Source organism: Sorex fumeus, unplaced genomic scaffold (assembly GCF_029834395.1).
Source record: "Sorex fumeus unplaced genomic scaffold, SorFum_2.1 ptg000047l, whole genome shotgun sequence".
Lineage (NCBI taxonomy): Eukaryota > Metazoa > Chordata > Mammalia > Eulipotyphla > Soricidae > Sorex > Sorex fumeus.
In genome coordinates, this window is record NW_026606104.1 from 31,961,718 (window position 1) to 31,987,412 (window position 25,695).

Here is a 25,695-nt window from a genome sequence, read left to right on the forward strand (position 1 = left end):
AGTTCTGAGGACCCTGTAGAGTGCTGTGGATCAAACCCAGGTCAGCCATATGCAAGGCAAGTGCCCCCTATACTATCTCTCTGGCCCCTGCAACCCAATTTTTGCAGCAAAATTTGACAAAGTGTAGATTATGCAGAGAAATACATATATTGTTGTGTCTTGGTGTGGTAGGGAAAGGGTGCAGAGGGAGGTGGTAGATGACCTTTGTCCATTTCCTAGGACAGGCTCACCAGCTCTGTGTCAGCACTTAGGCCACAATAAGGACTTCATGTCTATGGACTCAAAGAAAAGAAGAAATCTCTAGGCTGACCCTAACCTATGACTTTGTAGTTTGAATTGTGAATTTGGCAGCAACCAATTGTTGGCAACTGAGTGTAGAGAAGGATCATTAAAAGGACAGGTGGTTTGGTAATTGATGGTTCCCTCAGGGCAAAGCCTTGAATGTGTAAAAGCAAGGAGGCAAGTCAGGGGCCAGGGAGGAATCCCAGTGAACTGTACTATGTGCTCTTTGTGCAAGAAGTCTAGGTTTTATCCCCAACAAGAGTCCCCTGAGCACTGAGCCAGAAGTAGCCCACAAGCACTTCCCTGTGAGTCCCCTCCAAACCAAAATAATAGATCAAAATGAAAGAACCCCAACTAATCAACAATATACAGAGCAGAATGAAATTGTGCCTGGAAGCTTTAGTATAGCATCGCTCATTTATTCAGAGATGTCAGAGAAATAATATTCTCTCCTCCCCACTCTCCACCCTATGAACTACGAGTGCAACCAAGCATTCTGAACTGCTGGGTAGAGCTTGCAAAGGACATCTCCACACTTCAAAGTTTCTTCCCCTGCCCCAGGTTTTGGCTCTGAAATTAGGATGCCACCGTTTCCAGCTTGGTCTCTTGGCCTCTCTGTCATGACGCTTCCAAAATAAATGACAGTAGAAGAGCTTTCCTGTATTCTTATTTTTGCTCCCTATAATGAATGAGAACTCATACTGAGCTCACAAAGTCTGTCTCATGCCCTTCAGTAGCTGAGCAAAGCTACTCCCCAAACTGGTTGTGCAGACTGTGTCACTCACCTTTGCAACATCTCTGTCAGGCTCGTGAGTCAGGGCTGCTGCCCAGTGTGACCCCACTGACGAGTCAGGGCAGCATACAGAGCACTTGATGCAGGATTCCCAGGGCCTCCATGCTTTCCCTCGCCTGAGCAGTCATTGATGTGAGGATCATGTTGTCTGGGGCCCGGGAAGGTGACACTAGAAATTTCCCCCAAATTTTGTTAAAATGCCAACTGGATACGATGGGATGCATCTGGGGCTCTGTTGTTTTTATTTTGTCAACCTTAACTATTAATGGATATTCTTACTTCCTTCCAGAATGCACCCTAACAACTCTGAGACTCTCCCAAACCCCACATTTCTCCGTTCCAAGCTATTGAATGCTACTGAAACTCAATTCTATTGTGTTCACAAACTGTTTTTGTCACTTGTACTTAACTGTTGTATTTATGTGACTTAGTTGAACAGTATCCAAACTGATGAAATAAGGGCATTGAGTTGTTTATGAAAAATAAGTTGAATATTTAGAAGACTAAAAGTAGTACAGGTGTTACGATGCTTGTCTTGCCTGAGGTCAACCAGATTCAGTCTCTGGCACTGCATATGGTCCCCCCAAGTAATACCTGACATGACCCCTGAGCAGTGCCAGGTGTGGCCCCAAACAAAATGAGTCGAATATTTAGAAAGGCACAGCATTAATTAAAACCTACGGTCCTATTAGATGTGGGTAAGCAACCATTAAAATTTGCATAAAGGCATGGAAGACCTTTGCACGTAGTTATATTTTATAAAAGTGACTGAAGTTCTTTCCCCTCTTTATAAAGAACTGGAAACCATAGATGATGAGTGATGGGTGTGGTTTAGTCAAGACATTTTAGATTTTGACCATCTGATAATTTAATCATTTAATAACCATTGTGGGATCGGAGAGATAGTATAGCAGGTAGGGCATTTTCCTTGAACATAGCCGACCTTGGTTCAATCCCGAGCATCCCAAATGGTCTCCCAAGTACTGCCAGGAAAATTTTTGAAAGCAGAGCCAGGAGTAACCCCTGAGCATCACTGGGTGTGACCCCAAAAGAAAAATAACAATTCTAGAGCCAACTTTACTGTTTGGTGTGGCCATGTAGCCATGAACATCCCTGACTCGTGTGGAACTTAAATTTCTAGAGAGGTGTGGAGAGACAGTGAAAAGCAAGTGAGAAACTATGCCTATCAGATGAGTGCTTCGGAGAAACAGAAAATTGGGAAAGGCGTAGCAAGTTCTGGACTGAAAGACATAGTGGTCAGAAAAGATGTGACTGAAAAGGCTGCACTAAAAGAAAGACGTGGAGGTGAAAGAGCTCACCAGTGGATAGGGGAGGAAAGTACTTGGCCAAGGAGAGCACATGCAAAGGCTCTGAGGTGGAAATCTCCCTGGTACATTCCAGAAAAAGACTAGTGTAACTGGAGAGGAGGAGGAGAAGGAAGGGGGGTAAATGAGGACTATTCTGGTTTTTTGTAAACTTCATTCTTACTCCAAGTCATTGGGAAGTTTAAAGGGAGGAGGAAGATGGTATGACTTGACTTTGGACAGAATCCTCCGGTTGAGCATGGACTGAAATGAGATCAGAAAGAAGAAGTAGGAAGTGAACCCAGAAACCCAGGGAGAAATGATGCTTATGGGATTGCAGTGTAGCAGTGGAATTCCAGATATATTTTGGAGGCAAGTCCACAAAATTTGTTGAGGATCAGCTGAGAAAGAGAAGATGAGGAGGAGTACAGGCTGAGGGGTGTCTTGTTTTTGTCTATGCAGGGGGAGGCTTGGGGATGTCATTAAGGGAGGAGGTTAAGACTGTAGTTGGAGCCGTTTGTGGGTGCATGTGTGCTGGGAATTCAGTTGGGGGCAGGTGAAGTTTGAGATGCATGAGATGGGGAGATAGGGAATATTTAGGTTTCAAAGATTAGAGGAAGGAACCCAGAATAGAGATCTGGGAGTCTTGAGGGTAGCCATAATGAATTAAAAAACCAATGGGAAGGGAATCTCCATGGAGTATGAGTATAGTCCAGAGAAGGAGTACAAGAACTGAATCGGGGATGCCTCTGAACAAGAGGTGAGAGCTGTTTGTAAGTGTATGGAAGTGAGACCAAGCAGGAGCAAAGTAAGAAAATACTGAGTGAGCCTGAGAACCAAACAAAGGATGAATTTAGAGGAAGGGGGACTGAGTAAGTGTGTCAAAGCTGCCGTTGGAGACAAGGAGTCGTGGATCAGACCACAAATTTAGGAACATGGGACCAGCCTAGGTGGGAGGATGCCAGGAGAAATGGAGCAGACAGGACTGTCCTAGGTTCAAGAGAAGGGGGAAAAGACTTGGGATGTGGCTCAGGGACAGAGCACCCCCTCAGATGCACCCTTCCCAGCACCAACCCCATGAAGCAACTCCATGCTTGCCTTAGAGGTCTCGGTAGAGCACTGGGCTTGGTGTGTATGCATCCTCGACACTGCTTCAAACATTGCCAGAAGTGATCCCAAGGTCAGAACCCCAAAGCATTGCTAAGTTTGGCCCCCAAACCAAATTATCCTCTCCTCCCACCACCCACACACAAATAGGGGGAAAAGGCATTTTAGACAGAACATTAAAAACTCGATAAGCCTGACTGCAAAGGAGAACCCCAAAATGAGCCCCTGGGAAGAAAATAAAATAAGAGGGGTTTATTTTCAAGGTGGTAAAAATAACCATACTGGTTTGATGATGGGAAGGAGTCGTGAAAGCCAGAGAAATAGGAGAGGCAAGAAAGAGGAGGGAGGGAGGCAGTGGGAGAAACTGCTTGGGAGCGGGGCGGAGCGGGGTGCAGGCAGCCTATGTGTGGGGTAGAGGGCCAGTAAGGACTGGAGCTATCAGCAGAGGGGACGTGATATAGAGAAAAAAGTTCTTGGAGAGAGGCAGAGGCTGGTCTAGGGGCAGAGCCAGGGCACCTTCCCTGAGGTTTGGGATCAAGAATATCAAGCGTGATCCATCAGCGCGGCAGTGGTTCTTCCGACAGCCTAGAAGTTGATAGTTAGGTGCTTGTGTTTCATTGAAGGTTAAAAAACAAAACAAAAAAACAATGAGCTTTAGTGATTGTACAGTGGATGGGCATTTGCCTTGTACAAGTCCAACCTGATTCAGTCCCCGGCAACACATATGGTCCCTGCCAAGAGTGATCCCCGAGTGCACCAAACAAAAAATTCAAAACCAAAGCCAAAATAACCACCCCCCCACCCCAAACCCAAAATGCTTGTTCATCAATGCACCATGAGTTGGACTTTGAGGATGCCCCCTCTCTTCTTTGCCATGTGAGCCCCTCTGTGTTCCCAAGGGGTGCTTCCCTGAGATCCAGCAGATCTGTGTTCTGCAGAAGAAACTGGCCTGGGAGTTCAGAGTACTCACCCAGACTAATCGTGGCTTTTGGCCTATTGGACACCAAACCAGAGATGGTTTCCTCCTAGGAGCACCAGATTAAGTACTGTGCTGAAGAGGAAAGCCTGGTGTGCAGCGCTGGCCTTGAGAATCTCAGCAGAGGCTTTGGACTGAGGTGGAAAGGGCTTGTTGGGCAGGGCCAGTGACGTGAGCAAGGGCAGTGGACTGAGCTGGTGTGTTGTGGGCTCAGATTGCGGACTGAGGTGACATCCCATGGTGTTGGATAGTGGGTGGAGGAATCACACTGGCCCCGACTCGGGACATTCTCTGCTTTGCATTTCACCATGACTTTTCTCCTCGTCCTCACAAAACATTTCTGACCTGCTCAGCAGGTGAACATGACTGAGCCACGCAGACAGTTCAACCACAGTGGCCATCCACTTTTCTGCCCTGTTGCATTTCTATCTGCAAAACCCTCTCTGCAGCAAGACATGTGTGCCCTCCTGGAAATCTAGGGCTGGTCCCCAAGGCTTACAGGCTCTCAGCTCTGCTGTTTGCGAAAAGGCTCAGCACCCCAGGAAGCAGTCCCATGGCTCAGTGCTCAGGAAAAGGCCAGGAGGAGATTTGCCAAGTGCCTTCCCCGGCCTCCCGACAGGCCTCAACCTTGCCAGCTTCCCTTCGATGCAACTTGCTTCGAGGTTCAGGCACAAAAAGAGGCTGGGAAAGATTGAGGGTATGAAGTAATCTCATATGGAGTCCCTGAGGAGGGGCCTTCAGGGACAGAAATGACTTCGCGAAACTGCTTCCGGAGTTAATGTAAATTCTGCGCTCTTGTTTTTCCTATAGGCTCCCTGACAAATGATGCACTGAGCTCAAGCGGAGTGCGGGTACAGACTCACATGTGTCTTCACATGCACGCATATGTGCTCTCATACACACATGAATACACAGTGCTCCTATGGGCAGGCACCCTGTTCTGAACTTTGGGAACCTCTCCTTTTCCTCTCTGTGCCAATCACGGTTTGTAATTAGGTACTTAGGAAGGTAGCTACGTTTCCCCTTCTCAAGCACATGCCCCAGGAGGACAGAGACCAGATCTCTGATCTACTGCTACCTCCCCACGGGTCCTGAACATATTCAGATGTATCCTCTGCACTTGACTGGCCAGTATGGGTCACCACACATAGGGCACCAGCTTTGGTCTGGAGTGTAGACAGGAAGACTTTGCCTCCTTAGCTGGCCCCAAGGATCCCTCCATGATGGCCCACTTTGTGCGTAGAGTTACACATCTAAGTCCCAAACTCTGGACACACTATTGCATGTGGCCGATTTGGAAAAGTTCTGTTTAAAGATTTTTTTTTCCCTTTTTTCTGAAGTGTTTTTTGTCTGTTTCTTTGTTTGCTCTTTGCGTCACGCCTGTGTTTGGCATGCTCAGGAGTAACCCCTGGCTCTGCACTCAGGATTTACTCCTGGCAGTTCTCGGGGGACCCTATAGAATGACAGGAATCAAACCCTTTCTGAAGTGGTTTTACTAAAAATTAATATAATAATTATGGGGCTGAAGAAATAGTATAGAACAGTATGGTAATACTATGTATACTAGTATAATGCATACATATTACAGTACTACATAGTACAGTATAGTAGTACTGTAGTATAATGCATACATACAATTGTACTTTATAGTACGTATAGTACATTATCATATAGTACATATACAGATATGTACTGAACTATATATAGTACATATAATTGTACTATGTAGTACAAATATATATAGTATAGTTTATTTAGAGTATAGTATATATACATGTAATATATAGTATATGTATTAACCATAAATACTATATATAAACTATACTATAAATATTTGTACTATAAACAGTACACATAATTTTATATTATAGTACAGTAAAGGTAAAGGCCCTCCCGTTGTTCATCGATTTGCTCGAGCGGGCCCAGTAACGTCTCCATTGGAGACTTTGTTGTTACTGTGTTTGGCATATCGAATACGTCACGGGGAGCTTGCCAAGGCTCTGCCGTGCCAGCGAGATACTCTCGGTAGCTTGCTGGGCTCTCCGAGAGGGGCGGAGGAATCGAACTCGGGTCGGCCATGTTGGCTGCGTGCAAGGCAAATGCCCTACCGCTGTGCTATCGCTCCAGGAGCGTCACTGTTCACCCCCAGTTGCCTAGTTGCACATCTTTTTTTTTCCACTTTTTGAGTCACACCCGGCAATGCACAGGTGTTACTCCTGACTCTGCACTCAGGAATTACCCCTGGTGGTGCTCGGGGGGCCATATTGGATTCTGGGAATTGAACCCGGATCAACCGCGTGCAAGGCAAACACCCTACCCTCTGTATTATCACTCCAGCCCCTGGAGCGATAGCATAGCGGGTAGAGTGTTTGTTTGCCTTGCATGCAGCCAACCCGGTTTTGATTCCTCCGTCCCTCTTGGAAATCCCAGCAAGCTACCGAGAGTATCCCACCTGCACGGCAAAGCCTGGCAAGCTACTGTGGCATATTTGGTATGCCAAAAATAGTAATAACAAGTCATACAATGGAGACGTTACTGGTGCCCGCTTGAGCAAATTGATGACCAATGGGAGGACAGTGCTACAATGCAGTGCAGTACAGTTGCATAATGCATACATAGTACGGTAGTATAATAATTATGGGGCTTGAAAGATGGTATAGAGAGTGTAGTTCATGCACTTATTTTGCATGCGCCAACCTGGGTTCAATCTCCAGCATCCCCTCTGGGCCCCCAAGTGCTGTCAGGTATGTTCCCTGAGGGCAGAGCCAGGAGTAAGCACTGAGTGTAGCCAGGTCTAGCCCCCAATAGATTATTATCATTACCCTCATCCTCATTATCACTACTATGACTTGTTTAAAGGGATTCCCCTGAGGATAAGGCTAGACCAGAGCTGTGTCCTCTGAGACACACAGCGCATGGCCCTCTGCTGTGTCCTGTGGCATGTGGCACCAAGCAGGCTGTGGGGAAATCAGATGCGGGGAGCGTCTTGAGTACACAAGGGAATTGATGCTGCCTTGTGTCAGCACAGCCAAGGCTCAGCACTCCTGCGAGGACCGGCCTCTTGCTTCATAAGCCCTAGAGGTACTTAGCGCTTCTGTCTCCACGCTGTCTCTTGTCAGCTGTGTGTTCCGTGCCAGCTGCCTAACCTCTCTGTGCCCCTTTACCTGAGTGTAAACGGCAGCACCCCTATGTTGTCTGAAAATTTGTCATTATATGTCAGCATTGGGGATAGCACTCCACCTGGGGCAAGCCCGTGGCCATGAACTGGACCTCACAGAGCTCATGGGCCTGATCAGCGCCTAGGGGAGCTGCTGAGAGCCAACCTCCAGTTGTGACAGGCTGAAAATGGGGCAGAAACAGTGGGGTTTTCTTTCCTCGTCTGCCACGGGCTCCTCATCGTGTTGGGGCTGGGCTGCTGCTCAGCTCTCCCTGAGGAGCTGCTCTAAAGGCCTCCGTGTAGCACTCAGCTGCTGGACGGAAGGAGGCAGGGCCACCCTACAGAGGCCAGAGGGTGGGCAGGATTCCCTGCCACTGGCAGCCGCAGGTCTTGTCTCTGCAGCCAGAAAGTACGGGCCTAGCCCTGTCACACGGATCCCTTCCCTGCTGTGTGTGTACGGGCAGCTGGGATCCAGGAGGCAAGGTTTTGGGGTCTTGGGGAAGAACTTATTATGAAGTACATGAGCAGAATTTCCCCCCCCCTTGATTGGGCTGGGGATCAGCTGTTACCCACTGGTCCCTGCCCCACTGCCTCAGTTCCCTAAGAGGCTTGTGTCTCACAGCTCCCTCACCCTTCAGGCTGTGTCACCTGACACCCCATTCCCAACCCCATTGATGCCTTCTCCGGACACCCAGGGAGCATGCCTTAGCCCTGGTGGTGCCAGCCAATGCCTGAGATGGCAGCTGGACACACCCAGGCCTCCTGAGACAAGCTGGTTTAGATGACCAAACCAGCAAAGGATAACAAAGGAGCCCCCTGAGCTCCCACCAGCTTTCTCCATCAAGACAGCCAATTCTTGGGCTCAGAGCTATACCACTGCCAGGCCTGTGATCTTGAGTTCAAACCCCCATGACCCCACATGTGCTGCGCCAGACAGGGTCCAGGCAGCTGTGCTGTCCACAATCCCCAAAGCCTCAAGCAATTTCCAGTTGTACTACGCAGCTATAGGAGAGTGCCCTCAAAGCCAATGTGACCCCCCTATAAACGCAGAAATAGAAAAAAATCTTTGCCAGGGCTGTGGCCAGGGAGCAAGACCTTCTGCTGAGCACAGCAACCCCCAGTAAGCCCCCATAACCTATGACTCGATCGCCTCCACCAGCCGAGCACTGTGAAAGCACCACACCTGGAGTGCATCACAGCTGAAAGAACAATGCGCGAGCAGACGGCCAGGCGTGGGTGCTGCCCTGATATTGCAGTAACAGCGACACCAGAGGAAGGGCAGACAGGGAGGAAATGAAAGGGGCCTTTGGTCAACCCAGTGCTTAGTGTCCTCAGATCAGTGCTGGCAACCACACCCCAGGACGCCTGAAAGCTGGTGGGTAGGTGCCACATTGAGCTGGTGATCACCTTTGCTGGGAAGCATTTGAGGGCAGCTGAGCTCTTCTTAGCTGTCCCTGGAGCAGGCGTCGTCTTGTTAAGTTCTCTGGCCTTTATCACCTTTCAGAGCCCAAATGCCCCCAGCAACTATGTTCCCACGTCCTCCTACTGACATCTAGCAGAGCTGCTCCATCTGGACTCCACGGTCCCTTTCCGCCCCAAGCTGGGACTCGGCCTGCCTTATGGTCATCTCTCTTGCCACACTTATATTTGTTTGCATTTTTCTTCTTTCCATCCTGATTGTGGAGGCTTCAGTGAGAGAGCCCAGGCTGTTCCGTTTGGTGCATATCACTGGCCCTGGGAGGGAAGGGGTAGCTTTTTATTTATTTATTTATTTATTTATTTTTTATTAGTGAAACACCATGAGGTACAGTTGTAGACTTACAAATTTTTGTGCTTGAGTTTCAGTTATACAATGATCGAGTACCCATCCCTCCACCAGTGCCCATTCTCCAGCACCAATGATCCCAGTAGCCCTCCCGCCCCTCACCCCATGCCCCCTCACTCCGCTCCGCCTTTGTGGCAGGGCATTCAGGAAGGGGTAGCTTTGAAGGCTTGTTGGGGACTGGAAGCTGTGGGGAGAAGGATCTGGGACAGAGGGAGAGAGTACGCAGGGAGCGCCCCACCCTTGTGCCTGTCTGCAAGTGTGATGTCAGGCTTTAACTGCTGAGCCAGTAGGTGTGTCAGGAGACTTGAGGAGCTGGCATCAGTTGTGGTCATGTAGGGCTCAGGGCAGGGGTGAGGCCTTGAAAATTTTGAGCATGTTCTCTTCCCAGTCAACTTCCTTTGGGCTTTGAGCAACAAAGATGGCACATTGCCAAGGATGAGGGTGGAGAAGGGGTGCAGGTTGAGGGGGGCATTGGAGAAAGGGCAGTTTGAACTGCAGCAGTGGCCTGGTTCCTGGATTGTCACTTTCTTTTTCTCACCTCCAGCCCCGTGCCAGGCCTGTGTGAAGTGCATGCACAGTTGGCAGTGTTTGGGGGTCTGATGGGGGAGATGGCAATCACAGACACTGTGTCCTTGATCCGGCCCCCTGATTCCTTTCCCTCTGTCCATTTTGGGGCTTCACTCTGTCCTTCCTCCCCATCATTAGTGTCCTCAAATAAGCAGTCCCAGCCCTTCACTCCATCCCAAGGACAGACTTGCTGCACAACCTTGAGTGAGCTGCCTGCTCACTCAGGGTAAAGTGTTTTGCCGTGAGCAACCTGAGCAGGAAGGACTGCTGGCCCTGACCTCTAGAGTCTCCTGTCCCCTCTTGTGCCAGTGGAAAAGGTGGGTGGCAGGACAGCGATCATTCTCAGGCCAGCCTGCTCTGGCAGAGATCCTCTTAGGTCATGGCAAGACCTGTCATATGCTGGGTATTTGGAGTTCAAGTCAAATAGGTTTGGAGAAGGAGTGGATGGTCTCAGAAAGTCACAGAATCTCAGCAGGCTTCATGTGATTGGACATGTTAGCTGTGTGGCGACCCAATCAGGAGCCAGTACTAGCCATTGGCTCCCTCCCCAAAACACACAAGAAGAAAACTTCAGCCCTTCACATTCCTCCTCGCTCCATCCCGCCTTCTTTCTCCATGCCCTTCTCTTCTTAACAGACCCTTCTCTGTGAACTTCAAAAGGAATCTGAACCTCTCACAATTATTCTCCCCTCAATCATAAAAGGATTCAACCATAAACCCTCACCTGGTCTACTTAAGGGGAGGTGCCAAGCCTTATGCCCCCACTGGTGGCAATACAATGGTGCTCATGACTTTGCAGGTCTGTGTTTTCAAACTTTTGCCCCTGTCTGTCCCCCAGAGACCCTTTTATACCTCTTCTCCACCCTCCCACTAGAAAGAGTCTGTGTATAAAAGTCACTGCACGGGCCCACTTACCTATGTATAGACTCAGTGGTCCCCTGTGCACCTGCCTTCATATATACTTAGTGGTACCCTTTGCACTTAGCGTACTCAGCAGGACACAAACCTCCCAACCTTTAACACTTGGCTGGTGTCCCTTCATCTGGACCCCTCCACTTCCCCAGACACCACATCTCTAAGAGTCTTGTTAGATTACAACTCCTGACTTGAGGAGGTTAAGGGGGGCGGGGGAGGGGCAGAACAGCTGTTTTCCTGACACTCCCACCCCACCCCCACCCCCAGCCAGTGGTTGCTGGTTGCTGCTGGTCTGTGCAGCACCTTTAGGGTAGACCTTTGGGGCAGATTCTCAAGGCATCTCTGTGCCCAAGAGGTGCCAACCCAGCTGAGCCTCCAGGTGTAGGCCCCAGGGGCCAGCAGGGGGATTTTCATCTCTTTAGGAGTTGGAAGCTTTGGGGCTAGGCTCCTCTGGCTGACCTGGTTCCAGTCTGAACCAGCTCCTGGAGGGCTTGTGCTGTGTGCTGCGGGCAAAGCTTCCACTTCATTTGGCTTGTGGAAAACTGGAGAGAAGCTATGGGACAGAGATGCAGGCTTCCAAGTCAGGTGGGGCTGGCTCCTGATCTCTGGTCTGCAACTCTGGGCTGAGAAAATGGGGGCGGAGGGGGGGGGGCGCCAAGCTTTCTCATGTCTCTGCTCCCCATTGCTTCTCCTCTATAAAATGAGATGGTTGAGGGACTTCCCCAAAGCTCCTCGAGTGTCTGTGGGTGCGTGGTAGGTGCTCAGTGAATGATGTTATTTCGTTCCTTTTGTTTGGCAGGTGAGGCTAAGCAGCCTTAGAGAGGTGGAGGCAGTGGTCAGAAGCCATACAGCAAGCTGGTGGCGGCTGTCAGGCTGAAATGCTCAGCTCTGTGCGGGCTCCCTGACCCCCGATCTGAGGGCCTCCTTTGAGTGGGAGGCGTTCCCCTGGAACCATAAGACCTGCCCTGCATGCTGACAGGCATTGGCGCCAGGAAACAGGCGGTGGTTCTAGCAGATTCTACCTATATGGGCCTTCGCCAGCCCCTGGGGGGATTTCAGCACCCTCTTGGGCTGCCTGGCCTGAGTACCTGCTCCCACACCCTTTGCCTCTCCCTTACTTCTTGGCAAAAGCCCAGACCGACTTCCAATGAGTGGGGCTCAGAGGTTTTCCTGAGAGCATGGAAGCTCCGTGTCCCCTGCATGGCCCATCAGTTCTGGGGACATTCATCCAGATGAGGAAAGCAGAAGAAGGGATAGGCAAGGGTCTCCTTTAGAAGGACCAGCAGGCAGGCAGGGAGCATGGGGGCCCTCAGTCTGCTGGGGGTCCCTTGACAGGCTCCTGGAGCTGTTTGCTCCCCTCCCACATCCTCTCCTCTGGATTCCTTAAGGGAAGTCACTGGACTCCTACTCTCAGTTCTTCTCCTTCTTCTCTTGAACTCAGCGTCCCTCAGGACTCCGTCTGGAAGCTGCCATCACCAGGGTTTTCCAAAGCTTTTGCCCTTTCTGTGTCTTCTCTTCCTCAGCCCCTTGGGCCACCATGAGACCCAGTTCACGACCGTCTTCCACCCTCTCCTGGTTTGTACATACGTTGCTCCCCACACCCCTTCCTCAGGCCCTGGACTCATCTCTACTTCTCTGGCTTCACCCCCATCCCGCCTTGCTGCCCTGGTACTGACCAAATTCATCAGTGTTTCCGGTCTGCCACCCACTGGACCTGTCCCTCAGGTGTCATGAATGTTTCAAAGGAAATACAGCCCAGATTCCTCCTCCCCCCCAACGCCTCCTCCTGCTCAGGACAATGGGGCCCCTCCAGTCCAGAGCTAATCTAGGGCTCTGGCTCCTTTCCAGCCTCCTGCTGTGACTGACTCATCGGCAGATCCTGTCAGCATGGCTTCCAGAATGTGTCTGGAATCCAGCCACTTATGACAGGGCCTTCCCTGAGCTCACCCCGAGGTCCACACTGCCATGAACTCTCACCTGGATGACAGCAGCTGCCTCCTGATTGCATTTCTTGTCACTGGACAGTCTGCATCCACACAGCCATAGGGGGTGGCTGGGCAGGGGGTGGGGCATGACCCTCCCATCATCCCCACCCTGGTGTCTTACCTGGTCCTGTCACAGGCAGGCATTGTTTCTGGGGATTTTTTCTTTCCTCCCTGGGCTCCCCCCCCCCAAAACACACATTCTCTGTCTCTCTTGCTCTCGCTCCCTGTCCCCTCCTGGCTCTCTCTGCCAAGTTCTTTCTTTCCAGAAAAATCTCTGCTGCCTAAGCTGCCTCTCTCTCATGTACCCATTTTTTGTCTCTCCTTGGTGGGGAGGAGGTGCGGAGGGGGGTTGGTGGGGGGGGGGGGGCGGGGCGCTAACAGCACTCACAGGGGATGTCCGGGATGGGATCCAGTGGGTGGGGTAGGCTCCCCTGTTGGCCTTGAAAGCCGGCTTCCCTTTCAGTCTTCTGTTCTCAGACAGCAGCCCAGAGGCTGTGTGAGCGTCCTCACAGTCCCCAGCATTTGCATCGCTGTGTGACCTACCCGTCCGTGTCAGTAGTGGTCTTGCCCTTGCCCATGTCAGTAGTGGTCTTGCCCTTGCCCATTCTACCTTTGTCCATCTGTTAGCTTGGGTGCCTGTCCTGACTTTAGCCCATCTCCAGGCTCCCAGAGGACCCCTGGCCCTGAGAAGGCCCCAGATGCAGCCGCAGCTCTGTGGTGGTGTCTCATCCTCACCAGCTCCCCAGAGCCTGGTGGTGGCCATGGGAATCCAGGGAGGCCCCATTGCAGGCGTGGGGGCTGCTTCCCCAGGGACTCATTAGCTTGGCGGCTGCCCCAGGCACCCAAACCAGCCCTGCTGGGTCCTGCCTGCAGTGCCTTCCTGCGTCACTCTGCTCAGGACTCAGGCTGGAAACTTCCACTGTGGGATTCCTCCCTGTCTTGCCCCCCATCCCCCCGCACAACACCTCCCTGTGCTGCTCCCTGAGCCTGGTGGATTCCTGAGGCTGAGTCAGTGTATGGGGTATCTCGTCACCCAACAGCGCAGGGGTCACGGGGACCCAGCAGGCCCGACTCTTCTCAAAGCTTCCTGTGGCAGGAGTTTTTACTCTCTAGGCGATGCTCAGGCCTCTATCTTGTCCACTAGCACTGACCTTGACCTGGGGCAGGGACAGCAGGTGCACCATTCCAGCAAATACCGACCAGCTCCCAGATGTCCAGGGTACAGACTGGGTGTGGGGGTGAGGCCAAGTCCTCACTAGGGCCAGTGAACAGCCCGGTACATGCTGAGGAGGCAGGCCGTGGTATAGACAATAATAGCAAAATGAAACATAGGAGGAGACACACATGAGCAGGAGCTCAGGGGGAGGAGTGGACCCCACCGTCCCCCCAGACAGGAGTGGCCCACAGGGCAGCAGAAAGGACTGGATGATGCAGTGGCCACATAGCAAATTCAGGAATTGAATAATTCTGCCCTCTGGTGCCTTTGATGGAGGGTTCTGACAGTTCCCTGGGAAAGAAGCTGTGAAGACCACTGCTAGAGTACGGGAACATACAATCTCCAGATCTGTCCTTACTTGTGTAGATGGAGGTGGGTCTGGGAGAGTGTATGAGGCCCCACACATGCACTTTTTAAAAAATATTTTGAAATTTTTTTTAAATTGAATCAGTGAGTTATAGTTACAAAGCTTTCATGTTTGAGTTTCAGTCATACAATGATCGAACACTCATCCATCCAACAGTGCACATTTTCCACCACCAATATCCCCCGTATCCCTGACACCCACTCCCCCCCAACCCCGTTCCACCCCTTCCCCTGCCTCTATGGCAGATAGTTTCCCTCTCATTCTCTGTCACTTTCAGGGATCATTTCTATAGTGCATTTGAAAAGTCTTGTGAGGTGTTGTTCCTTTGAAGTGAAATTCTAGAAGGTCTATGAGTAGAGAGCATTCTGCAAGCAGATGGACAATTCTGAGCCATATGTTTTGGAGAGAACTGGGCAGGGGCCTCCCAACCCTCCACTTTTTAAGATGTGAAAGTAAGCGGTGTGGAATCCTGGTGAGGTCACCCTGCATGGAGTGGTGCTGGGTGCTCAGCAGCACGGGGTGCATGAGAGCCTTCACCAGGCTGCAAAATTTGAGGGTCATAAAGTCGGATAGAACCCAAGGCTTCAAATGCACAAGGCATTTATTTGCTCTATTGCTTGAGCCACATCCCTGGCCCTCTCTTCCCGGCTATTAGAAAAGCAGTTGATGGAGCTGAAAAGATAGTGCAACTTATAAGATGCCTGCCTTGTGTATGCCTGACTGGATCAAACCCTGGCACCACATGCAGTTGCCCAGGCACTTCCAGGACTGATCCCTGTGCAGTGCCAGGACTAAGTCCTGAGAACCTCTGAGTGCGGCTCCAAAACCAACAACCAAATAAAGGCCAGTCCACCCAATCTTGCAGCCTGGAATTTGGGGTGATGCTCGTAGTTCCACTGGGTGTCAAGGAGCCTGTTGTTTCCAGGCCTTGCACTCTGGGTACAGGATTCTGGACATCCAAGAACACCAGCACCTCACCATCACCCCAACCAGCCCCCTAGGTGGGACGTGTTGTGGGACCAGGACTCTCTTGCTCCTCATTCCACTTGGAGGGTTCATTCGCTCACAGAGAATGAGATGCTAAGGGTACGATAGGAAGCAAAGCCTGGTCAGGTTCCCCAGTCAGAGTTTGTGGGTCGCGGGTGGGGGGGGCAGTAGAGGGGCATATCCATCACAGTCTCACATACACACACACAGTGATGCTGCACAAGGGACATGACTTGGGTAACCATCTCTAAGAGGGAGGCCTGGGAAGGCTCTCTGGAGCAGTTCCCACCTATGGCCCTGCAATCATCACATCACCGTCCAGGGACCTTGAACCTGTGAACTCTTTTGCTACGCTGCAGAGATTGTTACCTTGCAGGAGAATCTGGGGTGCAGCCTGGACTAAAGAGTGAGTGGGAGAAGCCAACACAGCTGCTGTAGTAAAAGTGAAAGCAGTGAGATCGTTGGGAGGCCAGTGGGCACCAGTCTGTGCTGGGAGTTAGGTTGATGGTGGCCTTGGAGCATGCTGGGAGTCCATCTGGGGAAGCGGAAGGTGGCGCCTCTGTGGGAGAGCTGGGAAGGGCCCTGGATGGTCTTCTGCCCCTCCACCTCCAATTTATACTGCTAGGTATACTCACATGTGCTGAGTTCTCAGAAAGCAAAGTGCTCTCATATCTTGGATCTGCAGGAGTCTTTCCAGCTCTGCAGATGGTAGGGATTATTTCTGGAGAGAGCTGAGTGGGCTGGAGAACATGATTCCCATGGAAAAATTCTCATGGGCTTGCACCTGGGCACCTCACAGTTCTCCAGCACCACTAGGAGTGACTCTAGAAGTGAGCAGGAAATTGGGAAGAGTCCCCCAAACACTGCCGATGTGGCCCTGTAGCACTGTAGCACTGTCCTCCCGTTGTTCATCAATTTTGCTCGAGCGGTCCCAGTAACATCTCCATCGGAGACTTTGTTGTTACTGTGTTTGGCATATTGAATATGTCACGGGTAACTTGCCAGGCTTTGCCAGGTGGGCGAGATACTCTTTGTAGCTTGCCGGGCTCTTTGAGGGGGCGGAGGAATCGAACCCGGCTCAGCTGCACACAAGGCAAACGTTCTACCACTGTGCTATCGCTCCAGCTCTCTGATGTGCCCCTAAAGAAGACAAAAAAGAATTGTCTCCACTTTTTCTTTTTTTTGTTCTTTTTTTTTTTTCTGCTTTTTTGGGTCACACCCAGCAATGCACAGGAGTTACTCCTGACTCTGCACTCAGGAATTACCCCGGCAGTGCTCAGGGGTATATGGGATGCTGGGAATCAAAGCCAGGTCGGCCTGTGTACAAGGCAAACACCCTACCCGCTGTGCTATTGTTCCAATCTCTCCACTTTTTTTAAATTATTTTTTTGCTTTGTTTTGGGGCCCTATAGACCCATTGATATTCAAAGCTTAGTCCTGGCTCTGTACTCAGGTATCACTCCTGATGGGGCCGGAGATGGAACCCCACTCAGCTGTGTGCAGGGCAAGCACACTACCCACTGTACCATCTCTCTAACCCGAAGAATTGTCTCTATTTTACCAATGAGGAGGCTAAGGTTCAGGGATTGAGAGACAGGATTTGCTTTAACTGGAGCAAATGGCCCATTCCACCTACTCCAAGGTGCAGGTGGGGGGTAGGACTACCCCAGATGAGTCACATTGAGTAAAGCAAGTTCCCCAACCCCCCAGTTGCCATCCCACTAACAGTGCCTCCACTTATGGGGTGACTCCTAGATAGACACCCCCAGCCAGTGCTTGGAACTCTTCCACCAGCCTTGGGTTGGGTAAAACTCTCAAAAACCCATTCTATCGTGAAAGGTCAACTCTTCTCTGCAATGCATCTAAGGTTGAAAGTGTGAAACAATCAGTAAACTACAGGGAGTTCACTGCGCCTACCATCACTAGCCTGGGAAAAGATAAACACAGAAAAGCTCAAGTATGGTTCTGCTGAATATATCTGCTTTGGCATCATCTTCATGTCAAAAAATTGTTAAGTCCAAACGGCAAGATAAGAACCATCTGCAGACTGTGCTAAGAGCTTTCTCTGCATTTAACTCTGATAGTGGCCTTGATCAGTTGCTGTCCCACGTGTCCATGAAGCCAGAGCTCAGAGAGAGGACTGTGGCTTGCTTAGGCCAAGTAGCTAGTGAGGAGAAATCTAGTTCACAAGGTCTATGCATATTAAGCACGCTAAGATGGATAAATCTTATTCCAGAGACATTCTGCTTCAGGCAGCCACTCAAACCAAAGAATGGAGCTCATGTTCAGGAGGGTGAGAGTCCTGCTGGACATCACACCTCTGTCCCAACAGGAAGTACCCAGGTGGTTACCTGGTGTCACTGATGGAGCTGAATGGCCTGACTTTTTCTCCTCTATGGAAGGAGGAGGCACTGCTGTATGTGCCTCAGTTTCCTCATCTATTCAATGGGCTGCAAAGCATTTGCTCTTCCTTTTTGACTGTGGGAGGAAGTATGCAAGAGATAACAGCTCTCAACCAGTGGGTCAGGCAACAGTGCAGCAGGCAGGAGGGAGGCAACTGGCTGTGGGGTGCTTTGCCCTGCAGGCCAGCTCTCTGTCCAGGGGGCACTCCTGGCACCAGAGAAAGCACGTCCTCTGTGGTCAGGGTTGTAAGGTCAGGGTGTTATCTTTGATGTGTTTAGGTCTTGAGTAATTAATAGACACAGGATGACACAGGAAGAGGGTAACAGAGAGTGGGTGGTACCGAAACTGATGAGGGTCCTGTCTTGATCCAAAGTGGTTGCTTGGGGCTGAATGATAGTACAGTGGGTAGAGCGTTTGCCTTGCATGCAACTAACCTAGGTTCTAACCCCAGCACCTTCTATGGTCCCCTGAACCCACAGAAGTGATCCCTGAGCTGAGAAGCAGAAGTAAGCCCTGAACACCACCAGGTGTGCCCCGCCCCCCCAAAAAACCAAACCAAAGTGGCTGCTAGTCCATTCTCTGTTCCATTTCCCTAGAGCAGGGGCCAGTGTGTGAAGGCCTGTGATGTGCCAGGACTGTCCCGTATTCCAGGCACCACAAGTGCAAGCAGTTTCCAGGTTTCCAGGTGGCCTCTGATGGCTAGCCAGGCTCAAAGTGGGGTGCCCTGGGAGACCCCTTTGAAACCTGAGCTGGCAGCTGAGCTTAACTCTCATTTTCTGTCTTAACTCTTATCCAAGTCATGAAATGATCTGACCCCAGGCCTTGTCTGGGCAATGATGGACTGGACTGGGCAGTGTGAGGGTGTCGATAGGGACAGGAATTCAAACAGCCCACCATGGCTTGTCCTAGGTCCTTATTTTTCTACTACTGCATAGGCTTCTCTATTTCAGTAGTTGTCTGATGAGAACTCACTTGCATTCACTTCCTGGCACTAGATGGATATATTGCTGCAGAGTCAGGCTGCCTTAAAATAACAACCTGTTGGGGAAAAAAAAAAAAAAATATATATATATATATATATATATATATATTTTAAGCTTTTCTATTTTTGGCGGGGAGGGGCACATTTGTCAATGCTCAGGGATTACTCCTGGCCCTGCACTTAGAAATTACTCCTTGCTGCGCTCAGGGGACTGTATGGGATGCTGGGGATCAAACCCCGGGTTTGCCACGTGTAAGGCAAATGCCCACCCTGTCTCTCCAGGACCTTATCTTAAAAACTTTATAGAAAATCAAGTCCAAAGTGTGTCACAGAATCCAGGTTCACCCCTCCTCTGAGAGCCCCCATGTACTAGCGCGTTAGAGAGCTGAAGATAGAGATGGAGGGGGCAGCCTCGAGACCTGGGCCCCCGCCTTGGTTTGTCTTTCGATCCAGGCCATAGTCACACTTGTTAGTGCTTGGGAGGGGAGAAGGGGTAAAGAGTGATTGGTGGGGGTGGATACAGGTGACACTGGGGTCTGCAGGTCAGCCTGCGCAATGCAGTATCCTAAACGCTAGGGCTTTCTCCTTGCTCCCTGAGAGGTGGCAAAGTCCAGTTTGGAGGAAAGGACACTGTGGCCCCTGCGGGCAGAGGCGGCGGGTGGTCTGTGGTCAGTGACTGATGCTTTTTCCTCTCCCCACATAGCTACAGTCTTCGTCTGGCATCCCGCTGCGCCCCCACCGCCCCGTACATCACCAGGCAGTGTCGGAACATCAAGGCCACGGCTGCAGCCCAGTTCCAGGGACCCCTCTTCAAAGAGTAGACCCTTCACCTGTTCCCTGACAGGTACAAGGAGGCGGGCGCTGTTGGGGGGTGGAGGAGTGGGGGTGGAAGATTAGGAGGACAGAAGGGGTTGGGATTGGGTGTTGGTGTGTACTGAGAAGGAGAGAGCGATGGACTATATGGCTTGTGGGATGCCACCTGCATGCAGAGGAGACAGTGACTGAGAGCGCATGCCCGGAGCACACCAGATTCCCATCCCAGCTCTGCCATGGGATGGCTGTGGGACCTGAGTCAGGCAAGAGTCTCTCTGAGTCTCCTCCACCACCTTCCTCTGAAAGGCACTTCCTTCAGTGCTTGTGAGAACAGCAAGTGCCCTATGGGCATCAAGCACCTAACCCTGCATCTGGTGCACAGTGAGCGCTGGGATTTACCATGGAATGCTCAGATGATGCTGTCTTATATTTCTAAAAAACACAACCATGGGGCCGGAGCAATAGCATAATGGGGAGAGCATTTGCCTTGCACGCGGCTGACCCAGGTTCAATTCCCAGCATCCCATTCCTCGAGCACCACCAGGAGCAATTCCTGAGTACAGAGCCAGGAGTAACCCCTAAGCATCACCAGGTGTGACCCCCTCAAAAAATTAAACAAAGAAAACTCACAAACGTTAGTGCTCCGCCAAACCCAAAGGTGTTTTCTAGATTCCCTGAAAGTGAAATCTAAATTTATTCCCAGAAGTTGAACCCTTTGAGGGGCTGGAGAGAGGGGACAATGGCAAGGCCCTTGCCTTGCTCACCCCTCACCCTGTTTCATCTCTTGTCTCTGGCTTCTGAGCGCAAAGCCAGTAATTACACCTGAACATAGCCAGGTTTGACCCCAAAACCAACCAAGCCAACAAACAAATGAAAACATTCCTTTTCACCTGGAGAGACAGGAAGGGCTTGGCCAGACATCTGGGCTTCCCTGACAGGGCCTTGCTGGTCTTCTTTCTCCGTGCCCCAAAATCAGCACCTCAAGCATCAAAGCAAGGCCCAGTGTGTCTCCATATTGCAGTCCCAGTAACCTCCACCCCTGCAGGCTTCACTCCCAGTGCTCTATACCAGCATCTGTGGGCCAGGAGGGCCTGACATTCTGCATGACCCAGGGTCGCTGAGGTTCTGGGATCTGTCCATGGAAGGGGCCCAGGATTGCTTCATGGGTGATTGCTTCACACGTATCTGGACAGAGAAAGCAGTTGTCTTAGGCAAGAAAGGGTTGAAACTTTTGTGTACCCAGGAGAAAGACCTTGACTCTCCCAGCATTTCCCTATCTCGGTGCTTCCTGTACTCCCTCTCTTCACAGTTGGGCTTGCTCTGCCTTATTTTCCTGGGGTTTCAGGGAGAGACAGGGAGAGATAGAAACAGAAACCCACCTCCTCTCCCTCATTCTGGCTCCTCCAAAACTCACAGAGAGGGGATGTGCCCCAAGGCAAATAGTGGAAATGAACACTTGACTTTGGTAGGGCTGGGAGAATGGGGTGATGGGGATGGTCATATCCTGCTATTCTTTTACACATAGCAAAACAGGGGCCCATGAAGAGACTTGCTGGGGTTGTCCAGAGAAGGGTGTCAATGCCAAGATGGGTCATTTCCCTCCTGCCTGGGGCCATTCTGGGTAAAAGAGACTCATGTCATGGCTTCCAGACCAGGTGCCCTCAGTCACCCAGGCAGAGCCAGATACAGTGGACTGCTTTCTGACCCAGATTCTCCAGGGTCCTGGGAGACACGCTCATGTAGGTCCGGGCATTACTGGTAGCCAGCACATTCTTGTCTTTCACCCTCACACAAGTGCAGTTTTCTTTCTTTTTTTTTTTTTTGGCTTTTTTGGGTCACACCAGTGATGCTCAGGGGTTACTCCTGGCTCTGCACTCAGAAATTACTTCTGGAAGTGCTCAAGGGACCATATGGGATTCTGGGAATCGAACCTGGGTCGGCTTCTTACAAAGCAAACACCCCGCCCACTGTACTATTGCTCCAGACCAAGCACAGATTTCTAAACTCAGTGCTCAGGTGCATAGAGCCTCCATTATATCCCAAAGATATTTGGTCCCAAGTCCTGGAGGCTAAAAGTCTGAGTCAGGGGGGCCTGGAAGGCTGTATTTTGGGGTTCACGGGGATCCTCTTCCTGGCCTGCAGAAGCAGCCTTCTGTGATGGGAGGCTCAGGGGGCTCTTCTAACAGCTCTTCCCACTTACATGACCCGCGATCCCCATCTCCAAATACCATCATACTGGGTAGACGATTAACTTCCACAGAAGCTTTGAAAAGATATGATTCAGCTTGTGGCATGGTTTAACACCGCTTTAGAATACTTTTTCAAATGCCACAGCAAAGGATTTATAGCACAGGAAGGGATGGGTCTGGGTCAACATTTTCATTTGATAGGGAGGGCAAGTTACCTGTGCCATATTCAATATTCCAAACACAGTAACAACAAGTCTCACAATGTTACTGGGCCCACTCGAGAAAATCGATGAACAATGGGAGGACAGTGACAGTGACAGGAGGGAGGAAGACTCTGACCCTGAAGGGACCCCCACTTCCCACAAGCAGTTCTTCTTGCCTCCCTGTAAGGGTCTTGGGGTTGGAATAGGCCAAGCACAGTTGAGCACATGCTTTCCCAAGTGCAAGCCTGACTCCAGTCTTCCTGGCATGGACTTTGTGTCCTTGTTTCAATTTGCCCAGCTGTAAAATGGGCTAATGACCTTTCTTTTGGAGTGGGGGGGATTTTTCAGAAGACCAGGCAGTGCCAGGGAATGAACATGAGGTTTCCACATGCAAAACCTGTGCTCCCTTGAACTCTTTCCCCAAGCCATTAACTCTCTGTAGTGTATACGCTGAAGGATTATATAGGTTAGTATATAAGAAGCACTTAGAAAGTTCCTGACACTTACTAAATCTTCCATAAGCCAGCACTGGTGCTATTATTATTATTATTATTATTATTATTATTATTATTGAATTATTAAGTTTTATTTTATTAGAGCAATACTAATGCTCTTATTATTATTGGTAGAAATAATAATGGTGACATGGTGACCAGGCTCACTGCATGGGAGCACTTAACCTCTGACTTAAACTCTGACTAGAATGGCCCCATTCCATTCTAGTCTAATCATGCAGCAAATTCACAAGCTCTGTGAATGGAGGTGCATGCGCCCACCCATTCCTTCTCAGCTGAAAGTGGACAGACCCTGGAGTGGCCTTGACCTGGGTGTATGTCCCCTGCTCTGCTACTTGTCATCAGTATGAGCTTGTAAAAAAGCTTTATGAGCCTCCATTTCTTCTATACAAAAATGGGTCTCTGTGTGTCACCTGTCACAAGGGTGACTGAGCAGTAGAGTGGATATCGGGGGAGTGCAACTGCTTTGGAGAGCTGTCTGGCAGCATTGACTGAAGTTAATCGTAGGCATACCTGGGACCCAGCTAATCTGCTGCGAGTGTACCCTCAGCAGAAACGTGTTCATGTATAGAACAGGAAGTAGAGGAATGCTCATGTTTTATATGCAGTGCAGTGAAAATGTACACAGCCATGTATCAGCACACATACAGGAATATTCACTTGTTATTTGTGCATTCCCTGGGCAATTCCACTGCAAGGGCACACTCAGCAGACATGTGCCTACATGTGCCTATATGTGCATACCCACTCACCAGAAAACACAGAAAGGTGTGTGATTTATGTACACCCTAGGGCCCAGCACTTCCACTAAGCAGAAACATGCATACATAAAAAGGGTATGTACATATGTATATACACACACATAGGACTCTCCCAGCAATATGAATGATCATAGTCCCAAACTGGAAGTTAGGGGCTGTAGATGTGGCTTAGTGGTAGAGCACTTGCAAATCCAGATTAGACTTCCCCGTTGTACATGAGGCAGGATCAGATGGTTGAAGGTAGCCTGGCCCTATGGTAAACTCCTCTCTAGCAAGGGGGCAAAAAGAACTATAACCACATATGCAAAATGGTTGAGACTCATAAGCAAGTTAAGAGAAGCCAGGCAGGGGCCAGAGAGAGAGAGAGTACAGTGGGTAGGGAGCTTGCCTTGCATGCTGCAGACCTGGGTTCTATCTCTGGCATGCCATAAGGTCCCCCAAGCACTGCTAGGAGTAATTCCCAAGTGCAGTCTGGGCTAACGCCCTGAACATTGCTAGGTGTGCCCCTGCCCCCTCCAAAAAAGAGAAACCAGGCATAAAAAGGTCTGTCTGTCTTGGTTGATTCCACTTAAGTTTAAAAATGGGTGTGATCTGTTATAATAGATGTCTAGAGAGAAGTTATTCTGAGGGTGAGGTTAGTGGTTATCCTTAAAAAGAGTTGTAGGTCAGAAATTCGTGGGAGGTTGTTCCTGTTTTGTCTCCAGATCTGGGTGCTGGTAAGTGAATATAGGCCGGTTCACTGGGCAAATTCATAAAAGTGTGTACTTTTCCTGTCCGTGGAGTATATGCTGCAAGAACTAGTTTTATTAGGAAAAAAATTTGGTGGGAAATGCTGAAACAGTCCCTGACTATGTGACTGTGGTGACTTTTTCTTTTCTTTTTTTTTTCTCTCCAGCACCTGAAGTGACCTGGAATCAGTGAAGCCAAAGGGACTGGCCTTCTGCCCCACGGGCAGTACTGACCAATCCTGGTTCTCTGAGCCTGTGAGAGCGAGGGAGGGAGCCTGTGTGCCAGCACGCCTGTGTGCAGTCTCCAAAAGAGGTTCCCAGACCCAGGGAGGCCTGAAGGCAGCTTCTGCTACACCGTGAAAGAGTCAGGTGTAGCCCCCAGGACCGCGCATTCTGCAGCTAAGCCTTCCTGGGGCGGTGGGGCCCCTCCTACTATGCAATTTTTCAAGAGCTCCTTGATCCTGCTTTTTGCTTCTCGGATTGTCTTTTGTTATTGTGGGGACTCTGGTCGGGCCTGGGGTGGGGGGTGGGTGTCAGCTCAAGTCCTGTCCTTCAAGAGGAGGCAGGTGCGCCCTCTGCACTCCCCTCCCCCACTCTTCCCCCTGCCTCCACCATCTCTGGGAATCAACAGACACGTGGAACCTGCCTGCTGTTGTCCTTGACTCCAGCTCTTGGAAAACCCCCTTCGTTGGCCCGAGCAATCTGAGCTGCTGGTTCTTGGGTCACTTCCAGGTTTGAAATTCTAGTCAGTCTGTGTGCAGCTGGGAGAAGGCGTGCCCCCCTCCCCCATCCCGTCCCTCTTTACAGAACCAGGGGTGCCTTTCCTGGGAAAGGTGCAGAAAGGGAAGGCCAGTGGGGGAGGGGACATCATATAACATATATTTGTCTTTGCTTCACTTGCTGGGACCATCAACACCTTTAAGATTTGAGTTTTTCAAATCAGCTGAAAGGGAAACACAGTTACTGAGAAAAAAAATAAGTTGGAGATTCAAAGCAGAGAGGGATGGGTGAAGAGATTTCTGGGGGCCCTAAATCACTTGCCAGACACCAGGTTGGTTGTGGGGGATGGGGAGAGGCAGGTCCCTGCTTCTGGTGGAAGCTTCCATGTCTCGGAGAAACGGGTGAATGTATCATGAGTTTGGACCCAGTTCAGCAACAGGCTTGGGCTTTGTGCCTTTAGGGCAGACCCCAGATAGGGAGGTCTGAGACCACTTTGGCGCTATTTCCTTAGCTCTGTTTTCAATAGTGACATTGGAATCCGAAGTGGAGGGAGGAACCGTTGAGGAGTCTTGAGTGGTTACACACACAAAAAAGGGATTTTTTTTATTTTCAGGGCTACTATGGTTGATCTTGCAACTCTGTAAATATGTATGTAGACACTTTTAAAAGCACGTATTTATGTCCCTGATTGTAAATGCCCCGTTTTTAAAGTTTTATAACTTGTGTTATTTAATTAGTTCGTCGATTGGCTGCAGTGTAGGGTCTGATAACAGTCCAAGACAAAGGTCTCTCGCGACCCTCACATGGGCAGAAGAATGCTGAATGCTGGCCCACATCATGGTCTTCCTGTTTCACACCCAGCTACAAACCACTTTCTTCAATTTTCACAAAATAGAATTC

General features: G+C 50.3%; 1 protein-coding gene across 3 annotated transcripts in view; it reads left to right on the top strand.

Moving 5' to 3' along the window:
• PRDM2 (PR/SET domain 2) overlaps positions 1-24,861 on the top strand; it is a 128,856-nt gene extending 103,995 nt beyond the window's left edge. For all 3 annotated transcript variants that reach the window (XM_056123776.1, XM_056123774.1, XM_056123777.1), the window contains 2 exons: positions 19,570-19,710; positions 24,243-24,861. In XM_056123776.1, the coding sequence (XP_055979751.1) occupies positions 19,570-19,687 (118 nt within the window). In that variant the 3' untranslated portion in view covers positions 19,688-19,710; positions 24,243-24,861. The remainder of the gene's footprint in view (positions 1-19,569; positions 19,711-24,242) is intronic.
• Positions 24,862-25,695: the final 834 nt, after the last annotated feature.